The 24526-nt window shown below is 64.3% G+C and overlaps 3 protein-coding genes across 5 annotated transcripts in view; 1 reads left to right on the top strand and 2 right to left on the bottom strand.

The window, feature by feature from the left end:
• The first annotated feature begins 10085 nt into the window (after positions 1 to 10085).
• CALML6 (calmodulin like 6) lies at positions 10086 to 14005 on the top strand. 3 transcript variants are annotated; one of them, XM_045999191.1, is made up of 5 exons: positions 10086 to 10232; positions 13169 to 13343; positions 13455 to 13599; positions 13677 to 13777; positions 13850 to 14004. In XM_045999191.1, the coding sequence occupies exons 2-5, from the start codon at positions 13220 to 13222 to the stop codon at positions 13894 to 13896; spliced, it is 417 nt and encodes a 138-aa protein (XP_045855147.1). In that variant the 5' UTR covers positions 10086 to 10232; positions 13169 to 13219; the 3' UTR covers positions 13897 to 14004. The 3 variants fall into 3 exon arrangements, with proteins under 3 accessions (XP_045855147.1, XP_045855062.1, XP_045855233.1); XM_045999106.1 differs by lacking the exon at positions 10086 to 10232 and adding an exon at positions 11231 to 11429; XM_045999277.1 differs by lacking the exon at positions 10086 to 10232 and adding an exon at positions 12317 to 12475 and having other exon boundaries at positions 13850 to 14005.
• A 264-nt stretch (positions 14006 to 14269) lies between these two features.
• Positions 14270 to 16085, bottom strand: TMEM52 (transmembrane protein 52). The gene is made up of 5 exons (XM_046017949.1): positions 15977 to 16085; positions 15848 to 15891; positions 15694 to 15735; positions 14916 to 15094; positions 14270 to 14810 (listed from the first exon to the last, which is right to left on the bottom strand). Exons 1-5 carry the CDS (start codon positions 16040 to 16042, stop codon positions 14632 to 14634), a joined length of 510 nt encoding a protein of 169 aa, XP_045873905.1. The 5' UTR covers positions 16043 to 16085; the 3' UTR covers positions 14270 to 14631.
• Positions 16086 to 18918: 2833 nt separating this feature from the next.
• CFAP74 (cilia and flagella associated protein 74) overlaps positions 18919 to 24526 on the bottom strand; it is a 71665-nt gene continuing 66057 nt past the window's right edge. The window contains 13 exon segments of the mRNA XM_045985320.1: positions 18919 to 19123; positions 19315 to 19449; positions 19672 to 19802; positions 20039 to 20171; positions 20379 to 20533; positions 20695 to 20824; positions 21637 to 21792; positions 22009 to 22128; positions 22237 to 22292; positions 22425 to 22534; positions 22690 to 22824; positions 23475 to 23614; positions 24154 to 24252. Coding sequence (XP_045841276.1) covers positions 19022 to 19123; positions 19315 to 19449; positions 19672 to 19802; positions 20039 to 20171; positions 20379 to 20533; positions 20695 to 20824; positions 21637 to 21792; positions 22009 to 22128; positions 22237 to 22292; positions 22425 to 22534; positions 22690 to 22824; positions 23475 to 23614; positions 24154 to 24252 — 1602 coding nt within the window. The 3' untranslated portion in view covers positions 18919 to 19021.

Raw genomic sequence — 24526 nt, 5'->3', positions numbered from 1 at the left:
AAAAGTAATCTCTTCACTGGATGTGGGGCTCAAACTTGTGACTCTAGGATCAAGAGTCCGCATGCTCTACTGACCGAGCCACCCAGGAACCCCTTGTATAAGTTTTAAATCGGGAAGTGTGAGCCTCTGACTCTCAGCTCTGTTCTTCTATTTTCAAGATTGTTTTGGCTATTTTGAGTCCCTTGCAATTCCATAGGGATTTGAGGAACTACGTTCCTTTTACTGAAAATCAAAGGCCACTGGTATTTACCAGCTATTTCCTAAAAAAAGATGAACTCAGGAGAAGGCCGTGGGTGGTGTCTTAGACTTTCTGACATTCGGAAGTGGTCAGCTCCCTTAGGGCCTGTGGCAGTGAGGAGGACAAGTCCTGTTATGGTGATGGGAGCCCCTAGGGGGCCGGAGCAAGGGCAAGTTCCCCTCTGGCTGCCTCAGGGCGGGGTGAGCTGTGTGGAGGGTAGCACAGTGGGCTGGACAGGCTGGACCGGGCCACGTATTCTGGAAAGAGGAGGCTGTGGTGGGTCAGGAATGAGGGCCTGGAAGGAGTAGGGTGACAGAGGGTGCCCGTCTGAGCAGCTGGGGGTGAGCCCGAGGGTGGAGAGGGCCAGCCGGAGGGGGTGGCCAGGTGGGACAGGGGGCCAGTGTGCTGTGTCTTGGATCTTTCCAGTCTGAGATGCTTATAGATGTTGGGGAGAGACGTGGGTGTGTAGTGAACATGAAGGGCATGGGCGTGGGGGAGAGTGTGTCGCCGAGGATGTCCCTGAGCTGCTGCTGTCCCCTCGCCCCCACAGGGAGAGAAGTGAGAAGGAAGACAACCCCAGAGAGAGGGAAGGGACTTTGCAGACAAAAGGAGGGTGTGGCCAGGGAAGTGGGGATCAGCGTGGGTGGGGGGTGTCCCAGGAATGGACTCAGGAGCTGGCGTGGTGGAGAGACATGTGTGAACACAGCCAGGAAGCAGGACAGGGAAGGGACCAAGCTGGAAGCCAGCTTCATGGAGGCCTTGAGGACCAGGATTCGGGGCTCTTCAGAAGAACGGGAAGGTCACCTCTTCCTGCCACCTTGCCTCCTCCTCAGGAAGCCCCCCAGGCAGCACCCCCTGCCCCCGCCCTCTTCCAGTTCTTGACGACCCGGTCTTATTTACCGGTTCTTGTGGTTTGGGCTGTCTGGGGAGCAGAGAGCCCTCCTTCCCCAGGGCCGAACGCCGAGCGGCCCCTGAACGAATGAGCTGCGGGCAGCACAGGTCGGGGGGGGGTCTTGCTCCCGGGGGGTCTCTGCACCTAATCCCCGTGGGCCCCACCGTTCCACCGGCAGGGGGAGGACGCAGCCCCTCGCCCCGGTCTCCTTCTCTTTCCCTTCCCCTCCTTGGGGCCTGAGGGAGTTGCCCCTCCTGCCTGCCCCAGCCTGTCCTCCCTCAGACCAGCCGCTCTCCTGGCCCTGTGGGAGGCCGCCCCATCAGGACCATGGGATTGCGGGAGCCCTGAAGCGGAGCCCTGACTAAGGCCCAAGGGCTGCCCCGACAGCCAGAAGGCCCAGACTGTCTCCTGAAGGGAAGGGGGGTGCTCAGGGAGCCACAGGGGTACCTGTGGGAGCAGCGGGGGGCACCGGGCCCCACAGGCTTCTGCCCCCACTTGCTCTTGGCCGCTAGGTCCTGCGCCGCGTCAGGCGGGCACTTCACACTCCGGCAGGGTAGGTGAGGGCTGTGGGACCGCGACGGCCCCTGTGGCCCCCTGGCCCCCCGCCCTCCCCCGCTCTCAGCACTGCAGGTGCCAGCGGACCGGGACTACGGGAGGCGCAGCCTGCCTGCCGCAGCTCTGGAGAGGACCCCTGGGGCCGAGGGCTGTTTGTCAAGAATAATGTCCCTGCGGCCCGGCCACCTGCCACCTGAGAGGTGATGCAAGGTGCGCCTGGGAAGGGCAATCGGAGGCGGGCCGGGGGCGGGGGCATCTGCCGGGACAAGGTGGTCTGCAAGGGCAGTGGTCCTGGAGGCTGGAGGACGCGGTGCCTAAGGAGGTGGAGGAAGAAAGGGCAGGCTGGGACCCCAAGCAGAAGGGGTGCTGGGAGGAGCTGGGAGCACCCACAGGCCCTGGGGCTGCCTCTCCTGAGGAGGCTGGGCCTGCGGGCACACGGTGTTTTGGAAACCAGCAGGTGCGGCTCGGCACGTGGGGCGGCTGCCTGGTGCCGGGGACCCTGGAGCTCTCGCCGTGACGCCTGTCTGGGACCAGCTGGGCCCCGCTATACTCCCAAAGCTCGTGCCTGGACCTGCTCTGGGGCACCCTGGGTGGGGGAGGGGATGGCTCAGCCCATGGGGTCAAACTTCCAAGGGCCTGTTTCCCCCCCCATTGCCCCTCAGCAGTCCCCGGTGTGCGTGGGGCCCAGACCTTGGGTGGGCACTCTGGGGCCCGGACGGCTGAGACAGACTATGGGGAAGAAGCCCCTGAAGAGCAGGCAGGGTGAGGCGCTTTGGGTCAGGCCAGACTGGGCGCGGCGGAGGCCGGGATCCTGGGCGCCCCACCGTCCGCTGCCCGGCCCTGGCCCCGCGCCACGCGCTCTGGGGGCTGCTTTAGGCTGGGCCGAGCGGAGAGGTAGGGTGGCCGTCCCGACCGAGCCTCGGTTTGCCCTCTGCGCGGGGCGGACCTGCAGGCCTCTGCCAGTCTTGCCGCTGGGCCAGCTGGAAGCCCACTGCGAAGGTCTGAGGCGCGCCTCTCGCTTCTTCTCCTTTTAAGGGTTTCTCTTATTTCTTTGAGAGCGAGCACAAGCAAGGAGGAGGGGCAGAGGCAGACTCCGGCCGAGCAGGGAGCCCGGCGCGGGGCTGGACCCCCGGACCCGGGTCGTGACCGGAGCTTCCCCGACGGAGCCCGGGAAGCCCCAGGCCCGAGGCTCCTGATGAGGCTTCGGACAGAAGGTCCTCCGTGCGGCCGCGTGCAAGCGAGACCGAAGGAGAGAAGGGCCTCAGAGCCCCTCGGAGGAGCCGGGGCACAGGCCCAGCTGCGAGCCCCTGGGGGCCGGCACGGTCACCCGGTCGCCGGCAGTGTCCCCGGACGCCAAGTCCAGGAGCCGCCGTCCCCCCCGGTGCACAGGGCCATGCGGGGCCGGCGGCCTTCCCTGCGGGCCTGGACCTCCGGGTCGGAGGCCCGCCCAAGGCCCGCCGCGGCTCCCCGCTTGCGCAGTCGGCGGCCTGCCCCACTCCCCGCGGCCGCAGAGCCAGAGGCAGATGCGCGTCTCCGCTTCTCCGACAAAAGTGGGACCGAAAAGGAGGTTTCCCTTTCCCGTCCCAGGGTTACGAGACGAGAACCGGAGGGCGCACGGGCCGGCGGCCCAGGCGGCGACCCCTGCCCAGTCCCAACCCCTGGACCGCCGCCCGCAGACCCCAAACGCGGCGCGCGGACAACGGGGGCCCGGCGGGCTCCACGCGGCCCACCAGCGCCGCCTAGTGTCGGCGTGTGGAGAGGCCGCCGGCCGCGCCGCTTCCGGGCGGGAGCGGAGGGCCGGCCGGCGCGGGGCGGGGCCCGTTCGGAGTGACGGGGCCGGGGGCGGGGCCTGTGCTGCGGAGCTGGGGCGGGGCCTTGTTGAGTGACCGGAGATCGGGGGCGGAGCCTGTGCCGCGGGGCGGGGGTCTTCCCTCGAGACGGGGCGGGGCGGGGCCCGTGCTGAGTGACGGGACCGGGGGCGGGGCCGAGGCCGAGAGGCGGGCCCCGAGCGGGCGGGTGCCCAGGGCCTTAGCGGCTCTCGGTCTGGAGCCAGGCGGGGGCCGGGGCGGGAGCCGCCCCCTGCCGGACACCGCCCGCGCCGTTCGCCGGGGGTCTGACTCCGCGGGAAGAGCCCGGGGGCCGCGGCTTGTTCCGAGACAGCCTGTGCTCTGCTCGAGGCGCCCCGGGGCGGGTTCCCCGCAGCCCCTCCCTCGCCCCCTCCCCAGGAGAAACGAGCCCCGGGAACCACTTCCGCTGTGTCCTCGCGTCTGGATTTCGAAATTAATCGGAATCTCGGTGGTCGGCGAAGGCTGTCAGATTGTCGGACTGGTGTTGCTCTTCGGTGTGAATCGGTAAGTGATCGATATTGAGGCCGGGCGTGCTGGGGAAGAACGACGATCCCGGGCTGCGCGCGCACACCCAGCCCCGGAGCAGAGCGCGGGCGAGGAGGGGCTCGCAGCCCGGGCCACGCCCCCCGGAGCGGAGCTGCGCCCTCCAGGCCAGCACCCCTGCACGCCTGCACGCCTCACACCTGCACGCCTGCACCCCTGCACGCCTGCACGCCTCACCCCTGCACGCCTGCACCCCTGCACGCCTGCACCCCTGCACGCCTGCACGCCTCACCCCTGACGCCTGCACCCCTGCACGCCTCACCCCTGCACCCCTGCACGCCTGCACGCCTCACCCCTGCGCGCCTGCGCCCCTGCACCCCTGCGCGCCTGCAGCCCGCCTTCCTGCAGCCCTGCCTTGAAGGTTGGGTTCTGTTAACAAAGAGCAGGCAGGATCTGTTACCTTTTTTTTCTCGGTCGGACAGCCTGCTACTTTATGTGGTGATTGTTTTCAATGCATTGTTTTGGTTATTGATGTATTTGGATTTCTTTCTAAAAATAAATTTAGCTTTTTTAAAAAGGGAGTGCCTGGGTGGCTCAGTGGATTAAGTGTCCCATTCTTTTTTTTTTTTTTTTGTAAGATTTTATTTATTTATTTGACAGAACACAAGCAGGGGGAGCAGCAGAGGGAGAGGGAGAAGCAGGCTCTCTGCAGAGTGGGGAGCCGGATGTGGGGCTCAATCCCAGAATTAGGGTTAGGGTTAGGGTTAGGGTTAGCATGACGTGAGCGGAAGGCAGACGCTTAACCATGTGAGCCACCCAGGTGCCCCTAAGTGTCCCATTCTTGATTTTGGCTGAGGTCTTGATCTCCGGGTCTTGGGATCAGGCCCACATGAGGCCCCCGGCTCAGCACAGAGTCAGCTTGTCCCGCTCTCTCTGCTTCTCTCCTCCTCGTGCTGTCTCTCTCTCTCTCTCAAATATAAATACAATCTTTTAAAAAAAATTTTTTAAAAGAATTTTTTATTTAAATTCAATTTAATTAACATATAGTGTAGTTTCAGGGGTAGAATTCAGTGATTCATCAGCTGCGCACAACACCCCATGCTCATTCCATCATGTGCCTCCTTCATGCCCGTCCCCCAGTTACCCCGTCCCCTGGTTACCCCGTGCCCTCCAGCCACACTGCTTCTTTCCTAGAGTTAAGAGTCAAAATAAACTATTTTATTTATTTATTTTTTATTTTTTAAAAGATTTTATTTGTTTATTTGACAGAGAGATCACAAGTAGGCAGAGAGGCAGGCAGTGAGAGAGGAGGAAGCAAGCTCCCCATCAAGCAGAGAGTCCGATGTGGGGCTCAATCCCAGGACCCTGGGATCATGACCTGAGCCAAAGGCAGAGGCCTTAACCCACTGAGCCACCCAGGCGCCCCCAAAGGCAGACATTTAACTGACCGAGCCCCCCAGGTACCCCTAGGAGTGCATATATCTTTGTAAATTAGTGTTTTCTTTTCTTTGGATAAATACGCAGTAGTGGAAGGGCTGGATCACAGGGTCCCCCTGTTTTTATCTCTTGAGGAGCCTCCACACCGTTTTCCACAGTCGCTGAACGAGTTTGCATTCCCACCAACAGTGCAGAGCCAGGGTCCCCTTTTCCCACGTCCTCGCCAACACTTGTTATTTCTAGTGTTTTTGATTCCACCCATTCTGACAGGTGAGGTACTAATCTCATCGTCGTTTTGATCTGAGTTTTCCTGATGATTAACGATACTGAACAATTTTTCGTGTATCTGTTGACCATTTGTATGTTGTTTTTTTTTTTTAAAGATTTTATTTATTTATTTGACAGAGAGAGATCACAAGTAGGCAGAGAGGCAGGCAGAGAGAGTGAGAGGGAAGCAGGCTCCCTGCCGAGCAGAGAGCCCGATGCAGGACTCGATCCCAGGACCCTGAGATCATGACCTGAGCCGAAGGCAGCGGCTTAAACCACTGAGCCACCCAGGCACCCCTGTATGTTTTTTTTTAAAGATTTTTTTATTTATTTGATACAGAGAGAGAGAGAGGGAGAGATCACAGTAGGCAGAGAGGCAGGCAGAGAGAGAGGAGGAAGCAGGCTCCCCGCGGAGCAGAGAGCCCGATGTGGGGCTCGATCCCAGGACCCTGAGATCATGACCTGAGCCGAGGGCAGCGGCTTAATCCACCGAGCCACCCAGGCGCCCCCATTTGTATGTTTTTTCTCTCTCTCTTTTCTTTAAGATTTATTTGTTTATTTGGGGCAGGGGGAGAGGAGCAGGGGAGAGGAAGAGGGAATCCTAAGCAGACTCCCTGCTAAGCACGGAGCCCCACTCGGGGCTCTGTCCCACCACCCTGAGATCATGACCCCAGCGGAAACCGAGGCAGACACTTAGCCGACTGCGCTCCCAGGCGCGCCCCGGGCGTTTTCTTCGTTTTGCGCTTGTGAGGCTTCCGTCGCCTCTGCCCCCCAGTGTCCTCCTTAAGTAGCAGGTGTCAGGACTGCCCCTTTCTGAGGCTGACTAGTAACAATTCAGGCTCTCCAGGGAAACGGACCACACGTACAGACACGCGCGTGCGGTGCGTAGAGACGAGGAGACTGACTATCGGAATTGACCCACGGAGCTGTGGACGCCAAGACGTCCCACAGGCTGCCCTTCGCAGGCTGGAGACCGGGACGACTGGTGGTTCGGTCGGAGTCTGAAGCCCAGAGGGGCAGGAGCACAGGTTTCTGATGGCAGGAGAGGACAGACCCTCACTCAGGTGGAGAGTAAACTCATAAACTCATTCTTCCTCTGCCCTTTTTGGTTTCACCTGGGCCGTCAACAGATTAGACAATGCCCACCTGCCTCGGCGAGGACCATCTTCCTTACTCCGTTTCTGGAATCAGAGGCTCATCTCTTGCAGGGACGCTCTCCCAGACACGTGCAGAAGTAATGTTTTGGGTGCCTCAGCCCGGTCAAGCTGACGCGTGCCATATACACGGCGCATCCGTACACAACGTTTTGTCTCTCCACCTGCCCACTGCTGTGCCCTTGCGTTGTTTCTGCCTTTTACGTGTCGTGGTGACGCCGCACGAGCACGGCCGTGGTGTCTGTTCGGGACTCCGCTCTTCAGTTCTTTTAGGTACAGACTCGGAATTGCATCTGCTGGGTCACGCGGCCGTTCCGTGCCTGCTTTCTGGAGGGTCCCCGGCTGTTCTCCACTGCAGCGTAGCGTCCACACTCCCCGCAGCTGTGCGCGGGGCCCGGTTTCTCCACATCTTCCCTGACACTTGTGTTCTCTTTATTTGATTGTGGCCATAACGGGTATGAAATGATAGATGACTGTGGTTTTGACTTGCATTTTCCCAGTGATCTGTGATGTTGAGCATCTTTTCCTGTGTTTCTTTGCCACGTGTGTATCTTTTTTGGTAAAATATTCAAGTCCTTCGCTCACTTCTGAATTGGGTTATTTATTTTTGTTGTTGAGCTGTAGGAATTCTTTACATATTCTGGATATGAATTGCTTATCGGGATGCCTGGGTGGCTCAGTGGGTTAAGCCTCTGCCTTTGGCTCAGGTCATGATCTCAGGGTCCTGGGATCGAGCCCCGCATCGGGCTCTCTGCTCAGCGGGGAGTCTGCTTCTCCCTCAACCCCTTCCCCTGCTCATGCTCTCTCTTTCTCTAATAAGTACATAAATAATCCCTTATCAGGTATGTGATTTGTGAGTATTTCCTTCCCGACTGTGGGGCGCCTTCTCCCTCTGCTGATGCCGTACTTTGATGCACAGTGGACGTTTAATTTATACTCAGGTCGTGATCTGATCCCACTCTGGCTCCCGTTGTCCCAGCGTTGTCCCCTGGGAGCGCTGTCAGGCAGCTGGGGTTACTTTGGCGATTACTTGCTGCTTTTCTTCGGCTTCTTTCTGGGGTTCTGTTCAGTTCATTACATTTTCTTTATTCTTTCTTTCCTCCACAGGTATGGACGTTATACAACCCATTTCTGGCACTTTAGGGGTCGCCCTAAAGTCTTGCACTTTACAGTCTTGCGCAATCTCGCTCCGCGGCTCTGGCCATCCCTGAGCTCTGCGGGGCCCTCGCGCCTGCGCGCCATCCCACCTGCCATGGTCGCCAGTCTAGAGCTGGGGTTTGCTTTACCCTTGTCCAGGCTGGGCTCGAGCAGACCCTGAAACAAAGACTCATGACTAGGACATGGAGTTTTTTTTGGGTTTGTAGGAGGTAGGATGTTGAGGGTGGGAAGGGGGTACTCCTGGGCTGAGCAGGAGACACTGCGGGCAGCGGACGGGGCTCAGCACACTGGGACCCTGACCGTGTTGCCGGTGCTGCGCCGTGACTGGTGGGCAGGGAGGCCGCTGCGGGCACCACGCCGAGTGTGGGTCTCAGACCGTGGCCTGCCCTGCGCTGGTTTAGGGCGTCTCGGGCGGAAGCTGCCGGAAGGGGGCAGCCATAGAACCGCTGGTATGGGTCGAGTCTCAGGCCTCCCTAGGTTATGCTCCAGCCCCTCCAAAGAGCCGCTGGGGCTGCCCGTGCTCCCCCAGCTCCCGCCAGCTCAGCCCGCCGGTCCCTTCAACCTTTGCTGTCCTTGAGCTGTCACGCCCAGCTGGGGTACGCTGCCATTTAGCCCTGGTTGTCAGGCCTAGTGGCCAGGAGGGAGGTGGAGGTCCTGACCGGACAGTGTTGTCTGGGCCGGGGGTGGGGTGGGGTGGGGAGGCCTCGGAAGTCCATTTCCGCTGAGGCGGGGGTGCGGCTCTTCCCAGGGAGAGGTGAGCAAACCCTGCTGGTGCAGAAGGTGTAGACAGGTCTGGGTCCTAGAGCGCAGGGGGACAGCCCCCTGATGGCAAGGTCGCAGCTTTCCCTAGCAGGGTCCGGCCAGCAGGTCAGGTGCTGGAGCTGCCGCCTGGTCTCTGGTCCTCCTCCCGCCCGGTCCAGGACGGTGACCGCTGCAGCAGGTGAACCCCAAGGAGGAGTGTGTGCCTGTCCCCAGCGGTGCCCTGTCGCAGCCGGCCGGCGAGGAATCCATCCTGATACTCCTTTCGGTTGGACGTTGGGTGCTATGGAAGCTGGCCCCGAGATGGAGTTTGGGTACAAGCTGTGTGCAAGGGGTCAACCCCAGAGGCAGGGTGGGGGGCAGGATCGGGCAGAGGGAAGGCCAGCGGTGCTGCCCGAAGCCTCAGGCCAGCCACGGGACTCAGGCCGCGTGAAATGACCCCTTCAGAAGTTCTGCCTGGGGCCAGAGCGGCGGTGAGCACCTAGGGCTGCCCGGAAGGGTGGAGGCCTTGTGCCGGTGTCCCGCTGGGGACTCCCCGTGCCGGTGTCCATGGGTGTCCACTCTCTTCCAGGGAGGGGTCCCTGGGGAGGCCCTTGCTGGTAGGGAGGGGCTGGGATCGCTTTGTTGCCCACGCAGCCTTTCACTACAGCCTGGCCTGGGTTTCAACTCTGTAGGTTCAGCTGCTCTCTGCGGGGGCCCACGCCTCCTTCCAGACCTGCCCACAGGAGGTTCCAGGGGCCCTGCAGTGGGAGGACGGTCCCGGAGACCCAGACGTGGATGCCCAGGTTCTTGGAGCGTAGTGCCTTTACTGGCCTCTGTCTCGGTCAGAATCTCCAGGAAAACAGGCCAACGGGAGTGGGAGGGAGAGAGAGAGTGAGGGAAAGGGGTTGATTTATTTTGAGGCATTGGCTCCCTTTGTGGCGACTGTGGGGCTGGTGAGTTCCGAGGGCTGAGACCCAGGGAGGAGCTGATGCTCCAGTTCGAACCCAGTGGCCTCTGAAGTTGAATTCCGTCCTCCTCTGGGGAGCTTACTCTTTGTCTCTTGAGGTCTTCAACTGATTGGGTGAGGCCCACCCACATTGTGAGGGTCATTTGCTAAATGCAAAGCCTCCTGATTTAAATGTTAATCACACCAGGGGTGCCTGGGTGGCTCAGTCGGTTAAGTGACTGCCTTTAGCCCGGGTCATGATCCTGGGGTCGTGGAATCAAGGCCTGCATTGGGCTCCCTGCTCCTTCGGGAGCCTGCTTCTCCCTCTCCCCCTGCCTGCCACTCCTCCTGCTTGTGCTCTCTCTCTCTGTGTCACATAAATGATAAAATATTTTTAAAGAATAAATTAATGTTAATCACATCTGAAACCTTCATGCAAACTACATTCATTGCAGCATGAATCACAGTAAGAAAGAAGAGACAGCAACCCGACTTTCCACGGACAAGCAAGCGGGTAAACAAAATGTGGTCTTCCCCAAGGGACACATTTATTCTACCTTAGAAAGGAGGAATGCTTGGGCACCTGGGGGGCTCTGTCAGGCATCTGACTCTTGAATTCAGCTCAGGTCACGGTCTCAGGGTTGTGAGATCGAGCCTTATGTAGGGCTCTGCACTGGGCAGGGAGCCTGCTTAAGATGCTTTCTCTCCGGCTCCCTCTGCCCCTCCCCCTCTGCTGACACCTGCAAGAGCATGGAGGGACATTGGGGACACCATGTTCAGTGACCTAAGCCAGTCCAAAAGGACAAAACCTGTGTAAGTCCCCTTCTAGGCAGGAATCGGATCCATGGGGAGAGAAAGCCGATGGTGGGTGCCAGGGGCTGGGGGGTGGATGTTTAATGGGGAGTTTCGGTTTGGGAAGATGGAAAGTTTCGGAGACGGATGGTTGTACAACAGTGCGACTGTGCTCCGTGCTCCTGTGTGTGCACTGGCTAGTGGTTAGGGTTGTCGATTTTATATACAGGTTGTTGTTTTTTTTTAACCACAAATTAAAAAAGAAGATTGTGGTCTGTAACAGATGTCCAGTAAATGTCAGCCCCCCGGAGGAATATCTCATGTTGATTTCTCCACTGTAATCAGTAAATTATGAGAACAAACCCTCCGTGTGGACATTGAGACTAGTGCCTGCGCCGGAGTCCGGGCGCCGCAGTCCAGCTAGACCCGTGAGGTCAGCCCTCCTGCCCGCTTCCTCCTCGGGCCCCCGCCCTGCCTCGCCGCCGTTGCCCGCTGGCTTCCTGCCTCACGTGGGGTGCTCTGGGCTTGTAGATGGGACCGGTTTATTGAAATGTTTCTGACTCCTGTTCTAGTTTGAGGTTTTCAAGCAAAGGGAGCGGGACACAAAGCCTGAAACCAGGCACAGGGAGCAGCCAGGGCAAAGGCGGGACCGCCCCGCAGACCCGGAGCCGGCCTCCCCCTCCGCCCTGGCCCCGGGCCCTCCGGCCTTGCGCCTGCCGCAGCCATCCCGTTGGTCAGCACAAATCCTGCCGCCTCAGCACCTGGCCCGGGCCTCTGTGGGGAGCGTCGGGAGGGCGCAGTCCCTGGCAGGCCCAGAGCTGAGCTGGTGGGGGGCACGGCTCCCTTCACGGGCTCAGACCACCGGACAGTCATGGACTGGGGCAGGCGTGTGTCTGCGTGACTCGGGGGCCGCGCACAGGTGCGAGGGTGTTAGTGGGGCACCCCTCTGTGACTGTCCCTGGGGGGAGCTGGAGGCAGGGATGGAAGGCGTCCCCTCACCCCGCGAGCCTCCGAGCCCTGTGGCCAGGCCGGGGCGTCTTGGGCTCCACGCGGGGGTGGGAGCCAGGAGGCCCTCGGGGGAGGCGAGGTCGGCGTGTGTGTCTGAGGGCCGAGCGCGCCTGCGGACTGTGTGCGTGCGGTCCGTCAGCCTGTCCCCGAGCGGCCGGGCCGTGAGGCTCCCTCGGGAGCCAGCTCTGCTGTTCTCAGTGCAAGGGAGGGTCAGGTTTCTCTGCGAAACCCCAGAATAGCCCCTGGCTGCTCAGAGGAAACCTGGTCTGGCCCCTGGTAGCCAGTCTGGCCCCCGGTCCTGCCCGCCTCACCCCCTCTCGCCCCCACCCCGTGTCCAGCTGTCACCCCCCTCCCCGACGGCAGGCTAGCGGCCCCCTCTGCACGGGCGGCCAGGCCGGGCGACGCACTCGCTTCCTCAGCCTGTGTCCAGAGACCGCCCGCGACACACTGGGCCCACAGGGTTTGGGGGTGTCACGGCGCCAGGGTGGGCATTCCGAAGGAGCCCTCACACGGAGCACAGGCTGGAAGGTGGAAGGGTAGCCAGTGTGGGAGTTTGACACGGTGAAGAGGAAACAGCAGCGGGCAAACGCGTGTCTACCCTGGGCCTCCCCGGCCACCCGTCAGCCCCTTTCCTGCCCTGGGTCCTCAGCGCGTGGTGTCCATCTGGGCTTTGGCTCCAAACACTGAGGCTGGGGCAGGGCCGTAGCTGGGACCTCGGGTCCGAGAGGGAGCTTCAGGGTGAGGGGGTGTTTGGGCTAAGGAGGGCCAGAAAGGGGCTAGGTGGGGAAGGGCCAAGCCTGTCCCAAAATAGGGCTGCGGGACCTCCTGGCCATACAAGGATCTCGGAATCTGGACTCTGGGGACCCCAGGCAGCTGGGCCCAGCTAAAACGCCGCTGACACTCCCGGCCCGCGTCTCTGGGGCCGCCGCAGTGTTCTCCCAGCCGGCCGCAGACATGGTGAGGCTGCCCGGCACCCGGCCGGGTCCCCCGCGGGCCGGCGCGGTGATGGAGCGGGAGCTGGGAGCCGTGTCCGGGAGGAGAGGGGACGGGACGGGGCTTCCAAGCGCAGGCACCTGAGGGCGTGCGCGTGTCTCTGGCAGTCGAGGGAGCAGTTCGGCCAGGCCGGACGGGGTGGGGGGCTGAGCGCTGCGGCTGCTGACGCGACTGGCGCTCTGGTGGCCGGGGCCCGGGGGTGCCCTTCTGAAAGCTGCCGTGACCGTGGAGGCAGGGGAGGGCAGGGGCTAGACTGCCGGCAGAAACGCCACAGCAGGCTGGGGTCCTTCACCCTGACCTGGGTCATGCTCCCCCACGGCTCCTTTCACCAGCCCCAGAGCCTGGGTACACCTGACACTCTGCCGCATGGCTGGCCTGAGCCTTGGCGTCTCACACTCGGCCTCTGGCTCGCGGGTCCTTCCCCCGAAGCCGCCTGACAGAGTCCCCCCCCCTACCCCGCTCACCCCGGCGACCCTCCCCAAAGCCACCTTGTTTGGAAGCACCCTGGGCTGCGGGGAGGGGGACTCCTTTATCCCCGCGCCCTGCAGGGCTGCCCAGTGAGGGCCAGGGCGGGGTGCCCTGTGTGCCCGGACCTCCGCCTCCCTCGGGCCGAGGGGCAGAGGTGGCCGTGGTGCAGGTGGGCCGGCGTCCTTGCAGACGGAACGCCTGACGGCTGAGCAGATCAAGGAGTACAAGGGGGTCTTTGAGATGTTCGACGAGGAGGGCAACGGGGAGGTGAAGACCGGAGAGCTGGAGCGGCTCATGAGCCTGCTGGGCATCAACCCCACCAAGAGCGAGCTGGCCTCCATGGCCAAGGACGTGGACAGAGACAGTGAGGCCGGGCAGGGGGCAGGCCTGGGCGGGGGGCGGCCCATGCGTGCCAGCAGGGAGGGTCGCACCAGCTCGCCCTCATGCTGCCCGGCCTGCTGCTTGCTCCCTGCAGACAAAGGGTTCTTCAACTGTGACAGCTTCCTGGCTCTGATGGGGATTTACTGGGAGAAGGCCCAGAACCAGGAGGGCGAGCTGAGGGCAGCGTTCCGTGTCTTCGACAAGGAGGGCAAGGGCTACATCGACTGGAACACGCTCAAGTAGGGCCTGGAGCTGGGCAGGGGGTGGGTGAGGGCCCGAACCCTGGGGGCGGCCACTCAGTGCGGGGGCCCTGCAGGTACGTGCTCATGAACGCAGGTGAGCCCCTCAATGAGGCAGAGGCCGAGCAGATGATGAAGGAGGCCGACAAGGACGGGGATGGGACCATTGACTACGAGGGTGAGTGAGGGGTGGGACTGGGAGCCGGGCGCCCGGGCCAGGCTGCTGGCTGACCTGTGCTTCCGCTCCCAGAGTTTGTGGCCATGATGACCGGAGAGTCCTTCAAGCTGGTCCAGTGAGCAGGTGCTGTGGCCCTGGGAGGCCTGCCGGAAGGCCACTGCCTGCTGCCGCCCACCCTGCCCCACCTCTGGCCAATAAACACTCCAGCCGTACAAACGCGTGTTTCACTGTCCCTACGTAGCCCAGAAAGGCGGGGCTGGCAAAGATTTGGGACTGGAGAGAGGAGAGGGTTTTCCTCAGGCAGCCCTGGCACAGGGCCCGTCACTCCTGCTGACATCTGACACCGCCCACTGCCCAGCTCTGGGCTCTGGACGCCAACCTGAAAGCCAGACCGGGTACAGGTTGAGGCCTACCACCGGCCCCTCGGCCTGCACCGGACAGTGGCGGGGCGGCTGCTCACAGGCCCCTCCCAGAGCCTTTTCCTACAGGGGAGACCACTTAGGTACAAACTTTATTCTCTCCAAAAAGCTGGGGGTGTCACAGCCAGCCCCGAGGCTCAGGCCTGGGGGTCAGGGCTGAACGCAGCAGCCCCCGTGTGCGTGCCCGAGTGCGGGTTCATGTGTGCGGCCAACGCAGGGCCAGCTGGCCGGGCTGGCCTTCCCTGGGGAAGGACGTAGGGGTGTGCTGGGGGTCCCTTCTGAGCACAGGGTGGCTGGCACAACTGGGAGGTTCAAGAGAGTTTTCCTCTGCTTTTGAGGGGCGCCAGGACGACAGCAGGGCTGCCAGGGCATTGGAGCCGGCTCCTGGAGCCCCGCCGATGTCTCTAGGCCTCAGGCCCCAGGGGGAAGACGGGGTTACTGAGAGGGCGGTGGCTCTTCCTGTCTGGCTTTGGCCATCTTGACAGCCTCTTCATAGGAGGGCGGCAGCTCAGGGGCATGCAGGCTGTAGGCAGGAGGGGTCATGGAGTCGAGGTCCAGGTCCCCAAAGGGAAGGGGCAGCTGCACGCCCAGCGGGTACTGCACAGAGCTGTAGGCTGCAGGGAACCAGAGTGCGTTTGTAGGGATGAGTCTGCTCTCACCTGGCCCCCGCTCCCCTCTGCAGGTGGGCAAGCCAACAGGTGAGGTCTGCAGGCACTCACAGGTCACAGTGCTGTGCACGGGGCTGTCACTGTCCACAGGGCTGACCGTCGGGTCGCAAGGCTGAGGTGTTGGTGGCAGGTGGGGCTGGCTGTGTGCCCGTTTCCGGAGGCAGCAGAACCGGACACAGCTGGCTGTGACCCCACACAGCAGCAGCAGCAGGACAGCGAGTAAGATAAGCCTGTGCAGGGAGGAGCAAGACCCTGCCACTGGACTGACCCCCTGGCCACTGGGCACTCGCTCCCAGGGGCGGTCGTGGCCCGACCACCCACGACAGGACAACGGGCAGGATGGAAGAAAACGAAATGTCTCTGCAGGCCAGAGACCTCCCTCCAGGCCAGAGCTGGGCCTGAGCAGCCGGCTAGTCCCTGGCACCCTGCTGCGGGGCCTGCCCTGACTCTCTCCAGGGCTGGCCACAAGCACCTTGGGCTCACTCCCAGGACACACTGTCCCAGGCCGTCTGCACAGTCCTGTGCCCAAACCAATGACCATGTCCACAGGGGCCTCCTGCAGCGGTGAGGAAGGAGGGGCGGGAAGTGGGTAAGCAGGCGGTGAAGGGAAGTCCCACCAAGGGCCTGGGTGCCCAGAGCAGTCCCGGACTGGGGCAGGGCCCACGAGAGAGGCCACCCTGGTGCTGGGCGCAGGAGGCAGGGGTCAGCCTGGGAGGCTGCTGAGGGCCCCGGCCCTTCCCGTCAGCGCGGGCGCCTGCTCGTCCGCGGAGCTAGGAGGGGTGGGGTCCGGTGGGCCTGGCCAGGGCCGAGCGCCGCGGCCTCCACTTACCCCACGTGCCACAGGCTGCTCCAGCGGGCCTGGGGCGGGCACCTGCGGGGACGGCGACACCTGGAGCAGGCGGGGCACCGGCCGGGCCGACGGCCCCGCCCGAGCCTCCCCCACAGGGCGGGGCCAGGCCCCGGCTCCCACCCCCCCGACTTACAGGTCCGAGGGGTCGCAGCTGCCGTCCGCGAAGCCCAGCGCCACCTGTGGGGACAGGGGTGAGCCCGGGCCGGGGCGCGTCGAGCGCAGACCCGCCCCGCGGTGCCCGAGCCGAGCGCCGGCGACCCACCTGCGGCAGCGGCAGGAGCGGCGGCAGCAGCAGGAGCGCCCCGGAGGCCGGCGGCCCCACCCCCATGCTCGGCGCCGACCGGGAGCAGGAGCCCGCCCGCCGCGCCGCTTTATGGAGGCCCCGCCCCCACAAACCCCGCCCCCACAAACCCCACCCCGAGCCGCGTGGCCACGCCCAGCGCCCCGCCCGCCGGAGGCCGGTCCCGCGGCCACACCCCGGATCCCCTGGCCCGAAGCCCCGCCCCCCAGAGGCACCGCCTCTCGAGGCCCCGCCCGGCGAGGGAGCCCCGCCCCCAAGGCCCCGCCCCCCACGCCGGTCCGCCGCGTGGGCGCGCTTGGGGTTTCGGGGCGGAGGGAGGGGAGTGTTGCCCTCGGCCCGGGCGCAGAGCCGGGTCCCGGCCTGGCCAGGCCTGTCGTGCAGAGAGGCTCGGTGCGCCCGCGCTGCACGGGGTGTGGCCTCGAAGTGCGGTGGCGCCCGTCCCCGCGGCGCTCAAGGTCAAGGGTGCCACGGAGAGGGGCTGGGCGCGCCCAGCGCGCGGGTGCGGGGTGCCTGGGGCTGCCTGGGGTGGCCGGGCGCGGGCCCACCGGAGTCGGGGCGGGCCCCTGCGGCGCTCACCACCTTTACAGATCCCCTCGCCTTCAAACACGTGCCCAAGTGGGACGTGTGGCCTCTGCGGTGCGGGGCCTGGGGTCAGAGAATGCCTGCTGCGCCTTCTGCCAGGAAAGCCTGGGGGCCCTTTCTCCCACCCACCACCGCTCTTCTCACCAGGCTAGCGGCCCTGGGAGCTTGCGTCCCTCCGGCCTCTACTCCACCATCTGGCGGTCAGGCTAAGGGAGGCGGTCAGCACTGTAAGGTGCAGGGTGGCCGGCCTTGTCTGGCCAGGGCGAGCAGCCGCTACCCTTGACCTGTCTTGTCTTTTCTTTTAAATGTTCATCTGTCTTAGCGAGTGCAGCTAATGAGCATGAGCGGAGGGCGGGCCAGAGGGAGGAGAGACGCTGACTCCCGGGGAGATGGACCCTGACTGAGATCTGACCTGAGCCAAAAGCACAGGGTCAGTGGCTTAACCGACTGAGCCACCCAGGCGCCCCGACCTCTTCCTTCCCTTCCCTCCTCCTCCCCCTCCCTCCCTCCCTCCCTCCCTTTCTCCCTTTCTCCCTCTCTAAGTTTCCATTTATTTGAGAGCAGGAGCAAGACAGCACATGCAGGAGGGCAGAGGCAAAGGGAGACTCAGACTCCCGGATGAGCAGGGGGTCCGACGTGGGGCCCGATCCCAGGACCCTGGGATCATGACCCCAGCGGAGGGGAGACGCTTGTCCATCTGAGCCACCGAGGCGTCCTGACCTGTCTTTCTCAGCTTGGGTCTTCCGCCTGGATCTGCCAGGCACCTGCTCGTTGATCTCGCTTGATCTGGGCCCGGGCTTTGCCCCAAAGCTGTTCTGCACCTCCCGGATGTGCCATGGCAGCCCAGGGTCCCCTCTGCCCACTGTGCTCCAGCCAGGCTGGCTGAGCTTGGTTCCTGGTCATCCTTCCTCCTCCTCCCTCTTGCCTTTACTGGGTGGGAGGGAGGAGGATGGACAGAAGTCCAGCCAGTGCCCAGGAGCTCAGGCAGGGCCTTGGCCAGTGAGTACCAGGGCCTGTTAGCAGGAGAATGAGGCCAGGGTTTAGGAGAGGGGCCTGCCCCTCTCGCCCACCAGCCAGAAGAGGAGGCAGGGACCATGCTCTGCCGGGAGCGCCTCCTCCTGGGGCCTGGGTTTGGCCTGGGGTGCTGGAGCCTGCCTTCGCCTCTCGTCTGGTGAGAAAGGCTTGGGCTATGGCTGGCCAGCCCCAGGAGGGCACAGACAGAAGGCCTGCAAAACTCCACTGTAGGGTCACTGTCACTGGCCTCGGGTTAGGGAGATGGCAGTCTTCCGGGCATGAAGGGCACCAAGGAACTGGGGTTAGGACGGTGGCTCCAGGCTGGTGTCCTGAAGTCTGTGCCCAGGAGAGCCCCCAGGTGCCTCACACCCTCCGTTCCTGCTAGGGAAAGATGCATGTTCTCTCCTGCTGCTGGCAGGCGCCTGGGGTTCGTGGGCTGGGCCTGCTGTGTAGAGAGGGGCCAGACAGGATGGGCTCTGTGGGGACAGCGTCCAACCAGCACTCTCCAGAAGGCGGGGACTGGGGGACGAGCACATTCAGAGCTCCCAGGAGTGCCCTATGGCCTGTGGGGAACTTCATGTTGAAGGGCCTGTTGGAGCCCAGAAGGCTGAGCCTGGACTCTGTCCAGAAAAATGGAAAACAGAACTCATGCTCTGGGCCTCACTCTGGACTCCAGCGAGACACTGAGGGACGCCCTGAGCATGAGGGCCGCACATTGGCTCCCTCCTTCCTTAGGGTCATCAGGGATCCTGACACTTGGGAGGGACAGAGAATCCTAAAGGGCGCCCTGGCTTTGGAGCCTCCATACCCTTCCGCATCTTTGCAGGGCCTCTCTGGGTCTGGGCCTGTCTCACCTTCAGCCTGTGTCCCCAGCACCCTGCCTTGCCAGTGCTTCCCCAGTGAACCAGGGCAGGGTTCGTCGCTTATGGACCGATTTGTGTGGGTGGGTGTGGGGGCAGGAGGCGGGCGCTGCCTCCGCAGGGCTCTGTCCCCGTCTCTGATCTGGTGCGCATCCCACACTTCAGGCGTATAGGAAGAAGCCCAGAAGGTTTATTGACAGACCTGGGGGGGCAGCTCTTCCCCCCACCAGCGCTTCTGAAGGCTGGGCAGGTGGGTTCTGGCGGGGCTGCGGGTGCTGAAGGGCTCAGAGTCAGAGCAGGCTGTGGGCAGGACTGGCCTTCTTGCTGGTTCTGAGTGCGGCCAGAGGACGGTGTGCTCTGGACTCAGGGGGTCCAGGGCAGCAGGAAGTGGCCATGCCTGTGGGGTGGGGCGCCCTGGCCATGGGGCCACACAGAGGGCTGCGCGCAGGTCCCAGGCCTGTGGGTGGTTTGGCCCGTTTACAGACCAAGGGAGGGCTTCAAGGGAGCGCAGGAGGCCCTGAGGGGGCTCTGTGGAGAGACTCTGGTGGCCTCAGGGGCCAGTCACCACCTGGGCCACAAAGAGGACCTTGTAAGTCTCCTTCACGTCCCCCTTGAGCTGCAGCAGGGCTGACACCATGAGTGGGCGATCCGGCTGGAATGGGAGGAGGAAGGAGGGAGAGCCTGGGTTAGGGGCCCAGCAGACACGTGTGCCGTCTCGTGCCACTGTCCCCCTCACCCGCCCGGGGCCCACCCAGCAGCCCCTTCCCTCGGTGGGGCCGGGGCGTCATCCCGCCAAGCCTTCGGCTTTTGCAGGCCTTCCTGGCCAGAGTCTGTGGCACCTACGTCGAAATCGGCAGGCGGCATCCAGGAGATGCTGATGGTCTTGGTTTGGCCACGCTCCACGGAGCCCCTGGAGGGCTCGATGGTGAAGCCCTTGTGCTGCAGGGCTGTGCCGCCCTCCAGGCTGAACTCGACCGTCTGTGGGACATTGGAGATGCGGGCGGGGCTGCGGGGGTGGGGGGGGGGGCCCAGGTCCCGGGAGGCAGGGGCTGGGGCCGGGGGTAGCTGACTTCGCCAGCCCTCTCAGCCCGGACCCGCCCACCCCACATCTACCACGGGCCAAGGCTAGGAGGAGTCCAGGCTGCCCAGGCAGGGGGAGCTATGGAGGGGCTGGCCGGGCCTGGGCGGTGCTGTGGTCACCTTCTTTGGGGACACCTGGCTTGTCCGGATGCAGCCCACCCGCAGCTCCCGGGTGGCAGGGGGAGGTGGCGTGTCTGTGTCTGACCGGATGTAGTTGAGGGTCACCAGGAGGGGCTTCAGCTCATCTGCTTCTGAAGAGAGAGGACCCGGCTGGGGGCGGTGGGGCGGGGCGGGGCGGCCAGGCAGGGAGGGAGGAGCTGCCTGGCTCAGCCGGTCCTCGGTCCTCCTCCCCGCAGCATGACCCCGCCCTCCGGAGGATGGGCCGTAATGACCTCCCTTCCCTGCGGGCTTCCTGGGGCTAAGGGTACAGGTGGGCGTCAGGAGGGTCCTCTTCCTGCCGAGCCCTCCCTGCCCCAGCGCGGCTCACCCTCTCTGTGCTCAGGGTCGTAGGTGGGGATCACGGTCAGGGACTCCACGGGCACGTCCAGGGGGTCGCCGCCCTCCACAAACATCATGTGTTCGCGGGCCGCGCCCTTCAGAAGGATCTGGCGGGAGAGTTTCTGGGGCAGGAATCAGCAGACACATCAGCACGGTCTTGTGACCCGTGCCTGGGGCTCTGGGAGGGCGCGGGTCCGTGGGAGCTGGGACACTGGCCTCTCCACCGGACGACACCCCTGGCGTGGAGCCCCCAGGCGGCCAGGCTGGGAAGGCCGCCGGAAGGGCCCGGACACGCGGGAAGGGGTCGAGGCCGGGCGGTGGAGCCGCACCTTTTCAAAGAGCACGACCCGCAGCCTGTCAGAGAAGTACAGGCTCTCGTGGTCCGGGCTGAAGGTCACGGTGAAGTCCTGTGCCTTGCCTGGGTCCATGATGCCCTCCACCGGGATCACACTGAACACGCTCTGGCCGCTGTAGTTCTGGGTGCCTGCGGGCCGGCGGGCGGTGCGGAGGGTCCCCTGCTCGGCCAGAGCCCCCGGCCCCGCACCTGCCCGCCACCCGGGCCGGCCTCCCTGGGCCTTGCCCTGTGGCCCTGGCCGGCCGTGGTCCCGTGCCCACCCTCCATCCCCCGCCCGCCCGCTGGCTCACCTACGACTTCAGTCCTCTGGGCCCTCGAGGTGAGGAACTGCGGCAGGCACGGCTGGTCCTCACTCCTGGAGCGGGAGAGGCTGTCCAGCTGCAGCGAGAACCTGACCGGCAGCGTGGAGCAGTTCTGCAGCTGTGGGGAGGGGCGACCCTCAGCCGGCAGCCGTGCCCGCCCTCGCAGGCTGCTGCCAACGGGGCCTCCCGGGGGGATCACACCCCGCTGGGCTCCGGTGGCTCTCCTGTCCATTGGGGCTCGCCTCGCGCCCACGGCACTTCACCGCGCTGCTGGCTCCTTGGTCCGGCCTCACGTGAGCCCCCGTCCAGGCTGGCCTGCTTGCCGGACCACTGCGCCTCCCGGTGGGACAGCTCCGCAGGGCCCTCTGTCCTCCCGAGCTCCCTCGGCTGTCAGGCTCAGGCTTGCCCGCAGCTGAACCAGCGTCCTTGCCTGGTCTGTCCCCTGCCCTCTCCCGCTTCTCCTGGCAGAGCCCCCTCCGCAGTGAGACACTTCAGGGAATCCCTGTCCTGGGCTCAGTGCCGGGTCCTGACCTAAGCTGGTGGACGAAGCAGGTGTCGTGGTGGTCCTTGATCCCAAGGCTGGTGAGTCCCTCAGACACTCGGGAAGCTTGGGGAGCTAGGCCGGCCCTCTGGCAGGGGCTGGGAGGCCACAGGGTGACGTGGCCACGGAAGTCTGCACCCACGCCCACACCCCCACAGTGGTGCCTGAGCTGAGCTCCTCATCCCAGACGGGACAGCTCCTACAAACGCCCGGTGCAGGGAGACAGGGAACACCAAGGCAGAGCAGGTGAGGGGCGCAGGTGGCAGCTGCTGGAGGGGGCGTGGCTGGAGGGGGGCCTGCACCCACCCTGGCTCCCGAACCAAGGCGGGTCTGATCCCTCCCAGGGTGGAGCCCCTCCCGGGAGCCCAGGCCCCTGTGATGTGCGTCACCTTGAAGCTTGAGGACACAGACTCCCCGGCAATGACGTAACCCATGTCGAGAACGTCCCCGTCGATGGAGCACGTGATCGTGGGTGCCACGCCGGTGCCCACGAGGGTCAGGGAGAGTGTGCCTCTCTTGGTGATGATGTCCAGTGTTTCTTGGGCCTGTGGAGGCCACATCCGTGAGCACGGAGCAGACCTCTGTCGGAGGCGCGTGGCGGAGCTCCGCGGGGAGCAGTTGCGCAGGCTGGAGCGGAGACCGCTTGGGGCTCCCCAGCTGCCTCCTGCTCGCCCGCCAGAGCTGGGGGCCTAGGGGTCTGGCCACCCCCGGGGCCCGAGCACGCAGGGTGCGGCATGGCGTGACGTGGGCCCGGGACTCACCAGGATGCTCTCACGGGGAGAGAAGGACAGTGTCAGGACGTAGGTCTCGCCGGTAAGCAGCTTGCTGATGGGGTTCAGCAGGATGAAGGGGCCATTGGGGTTCAGCACGGAGAATTCCACCTGAGGGCCAGTGTTAAGGACAGGTGGCCAGGCAGGCCTGCAGCCCGCCCCCCACCAGCGCCTGTCTCGTCCGTGTGGGCTGCCTGGGCTGGGTGTGGGCAAGGATACAGCGAGGTCCTCCGGGGAGATGTTCTGGATGGAGACCTTCTTTATCCCGTGGTGTCCTGAAATGGGATGGTGGGATCAGGGTACAGCCCTAGGCCCAGGAACGGGCTGTGGGAACCCAGGTGGTGACTGCGGGGGGCCGGTCTCTGGCGTGGGAGGTGCAGGGGCTGCTGGGCCTGGTCAGGGCTCACCTACAGCAATGTCGCCGAAGTCGGAGACGCTCTTGCCTTTGTTGGAGGTCACCACGACGGAGGGCGCCACCGCCGGACACCAGAGCTCCAGGTACAGGGTATTGTGAGGACTGGGGGGAGGGGTGTGCCGATGGCACCGTGCCCGCCTCCCCACTCTCGTCCTGCTCACTCCGGCCACCGTGCCCTTCCCTCTGGGGCCCCAGATCTGGGTTGGGACGGTCACTTTCTGGAAGACGGCCCCTCACCCCCCGTCAGAACACCGCACCTGAAGCTCAGGGGTTCTGTCCCCTTCCTGTCTTTGGTGTCCCCACTGGCGACGACACAGGGAACCACAAACTTGTCGAACTTCCCCTGGAAAGACCTGGCCAGGGTGGCCTGGGCAATCTGGTACTCGCTGGAACTAGAATGAGGCAGTGACGTGCACTCCCACTCCTGTGCCCACACCACACGCGCCCCAGTGGCTGGGGGCCCTGCCACGCTCTCCTGGGGCAGGGGATGGGGTGCACAAGGCCATACCTGCTGCCTAGGACCCTGGACCAGAGGGGGAAGGGGCCTCAGGCTGTGGCTGTCCTACTTTTTCCTGGTTTCTGTGGGGTCCTCCCCCTACCCCAGGGTCCTGGTCAGGCACCTAACAAGAGGACTGTGTTCCTGGGGTCTCAGGCGAGGGTCTAGGATGGGTAAGTGACTTGAGCCCCTCAGAGCTCTCCAGGCCTCGTTTTGCACCTGGGGAGGGCAGAGTTGCTGAGCTGGGAATGTGGAGTCGGGGGCAGCAGGCTCTCCCCAGCCCACGGTGCGAGGCTGTGTGTGGGGACACGGGGCCTGTGGGAATGAGGTGGGCAGATGCCCAGGAAGCCAGAGCGTAAGGGGCCTCAGGGCAGTGCCTGGATTCATCTGTGCCTGAAGCCAGCCCAGCCCTGGACTTCAAGTCACATGGTTCAAAACAGCTCTGCTCCAGGCAGCCCGTGGGGGGACGTCTCCATGGGGGTCAGGACAGGGGCTCGTCACGTGGACGCAGAGGGAGGCGGTGGGGCGAACTTCTCTCAGGCCCACCTGAGCTCGAGGTCCTGCTTGTCCAGCTCTGCAGGCGCGGTGGTCGAGTTCCCGAGCAGTCGGTCTTGGCTCTGCAGCCGCAGCACAGAGAAGGACTGTCTCCTGAGGTCCTTCTTCTGGCTGGTTGTGTCCTTGCGAAGCTGGGGTGCAGAGAGGCCGCCTCTGCTCAGCCTAGCGGGCACCCTGGCCGCCCTATGGCCTGTTGTCCGCCAGCGCGGGCCTGGGCTGACTGCCCCGTGCAGGGGCCACAGGGGCGGGGGCTTGGAGCGGACAGAGACCCAAGCACCACCTCGGGCCGACTGAGCACAGCTGCAGCTGGGTGTCCAGAGACCCCTCCCCCGGGGCCCGGGCGCGACCCCCGCGTGTACTTCCCCAGCAGGGAGACAGACAACAGACGAAGATTCGCCTGGGACCAGGGTCCCCTTCCTGGTGCCTGTCCCCCCCACGCCTCACTGCAGGAGGGCGAGCGCTTCCCTGCGTGTGCCAGATGCTGGAGAAGTGTGCCGCGTCCCTGTGCGTCCCCAGGGCAGCCGTGGGCGGCTGTCGTTCTAGGCGGACTGCACAGCTCCGCGTGGGTCCGAGGGACTCCCTCTCCCCTGGAGTCACGGGGTGGGGGGTGCAGGAAGTCCCGGCCCCCACCGTGTCCCCCACGCCCCTCCTCTTGGAGCCCCGCACGCACCACTTTGGCCTCTGCCGGTCTGCTCAGGGCCTGGGAGGCTTCCCGGTGGACCAGCTCACTGGGCAGCACGGGCCGGAACGCCACCTGGATGAGGCATCTCTGCGGGGAGAGGAGCGGGGAGCGCAGAGCTGACCCTGCGGGTGCCCCGGCCTCCTCAGCACCCACTGCGGCCCCCACTCCCCCCTGCAGGAGACCCCTGGCCCGGGTCTCCTTTCTGACAGCCCTGACAGGACTCTCCTGTCGCTTTGTGAAGGCTCTTTCCAGGGGGACGTCCTCTGACCGCTGCCCCTGGGGCTGCTCTTACCCTATAGGGCGGGGGTCCCGTGACGGACGTCCCGGTGGGCTGGGACCCCGCCTGCAGCTCACGTCAGGC

The sequence above is a fragment of the Meles meles genome, chromosome 1, assembly GCF_922984935.1.
Source record: "Meles meles chromosome 1, mMelMel3.1 paternal haplotype, whole genome shotgun sequence".
NCBI classification, from domain to species: Eukaryota; Metazoa; Chordata; class Mammalia; order Carnivora; family Mustelidae; genus Meles; species Meles meles.
Note: the sequence above shows the minus strand (reverse complement) of the source record. Positions and strands in the feature narration are given on the sequence as shown.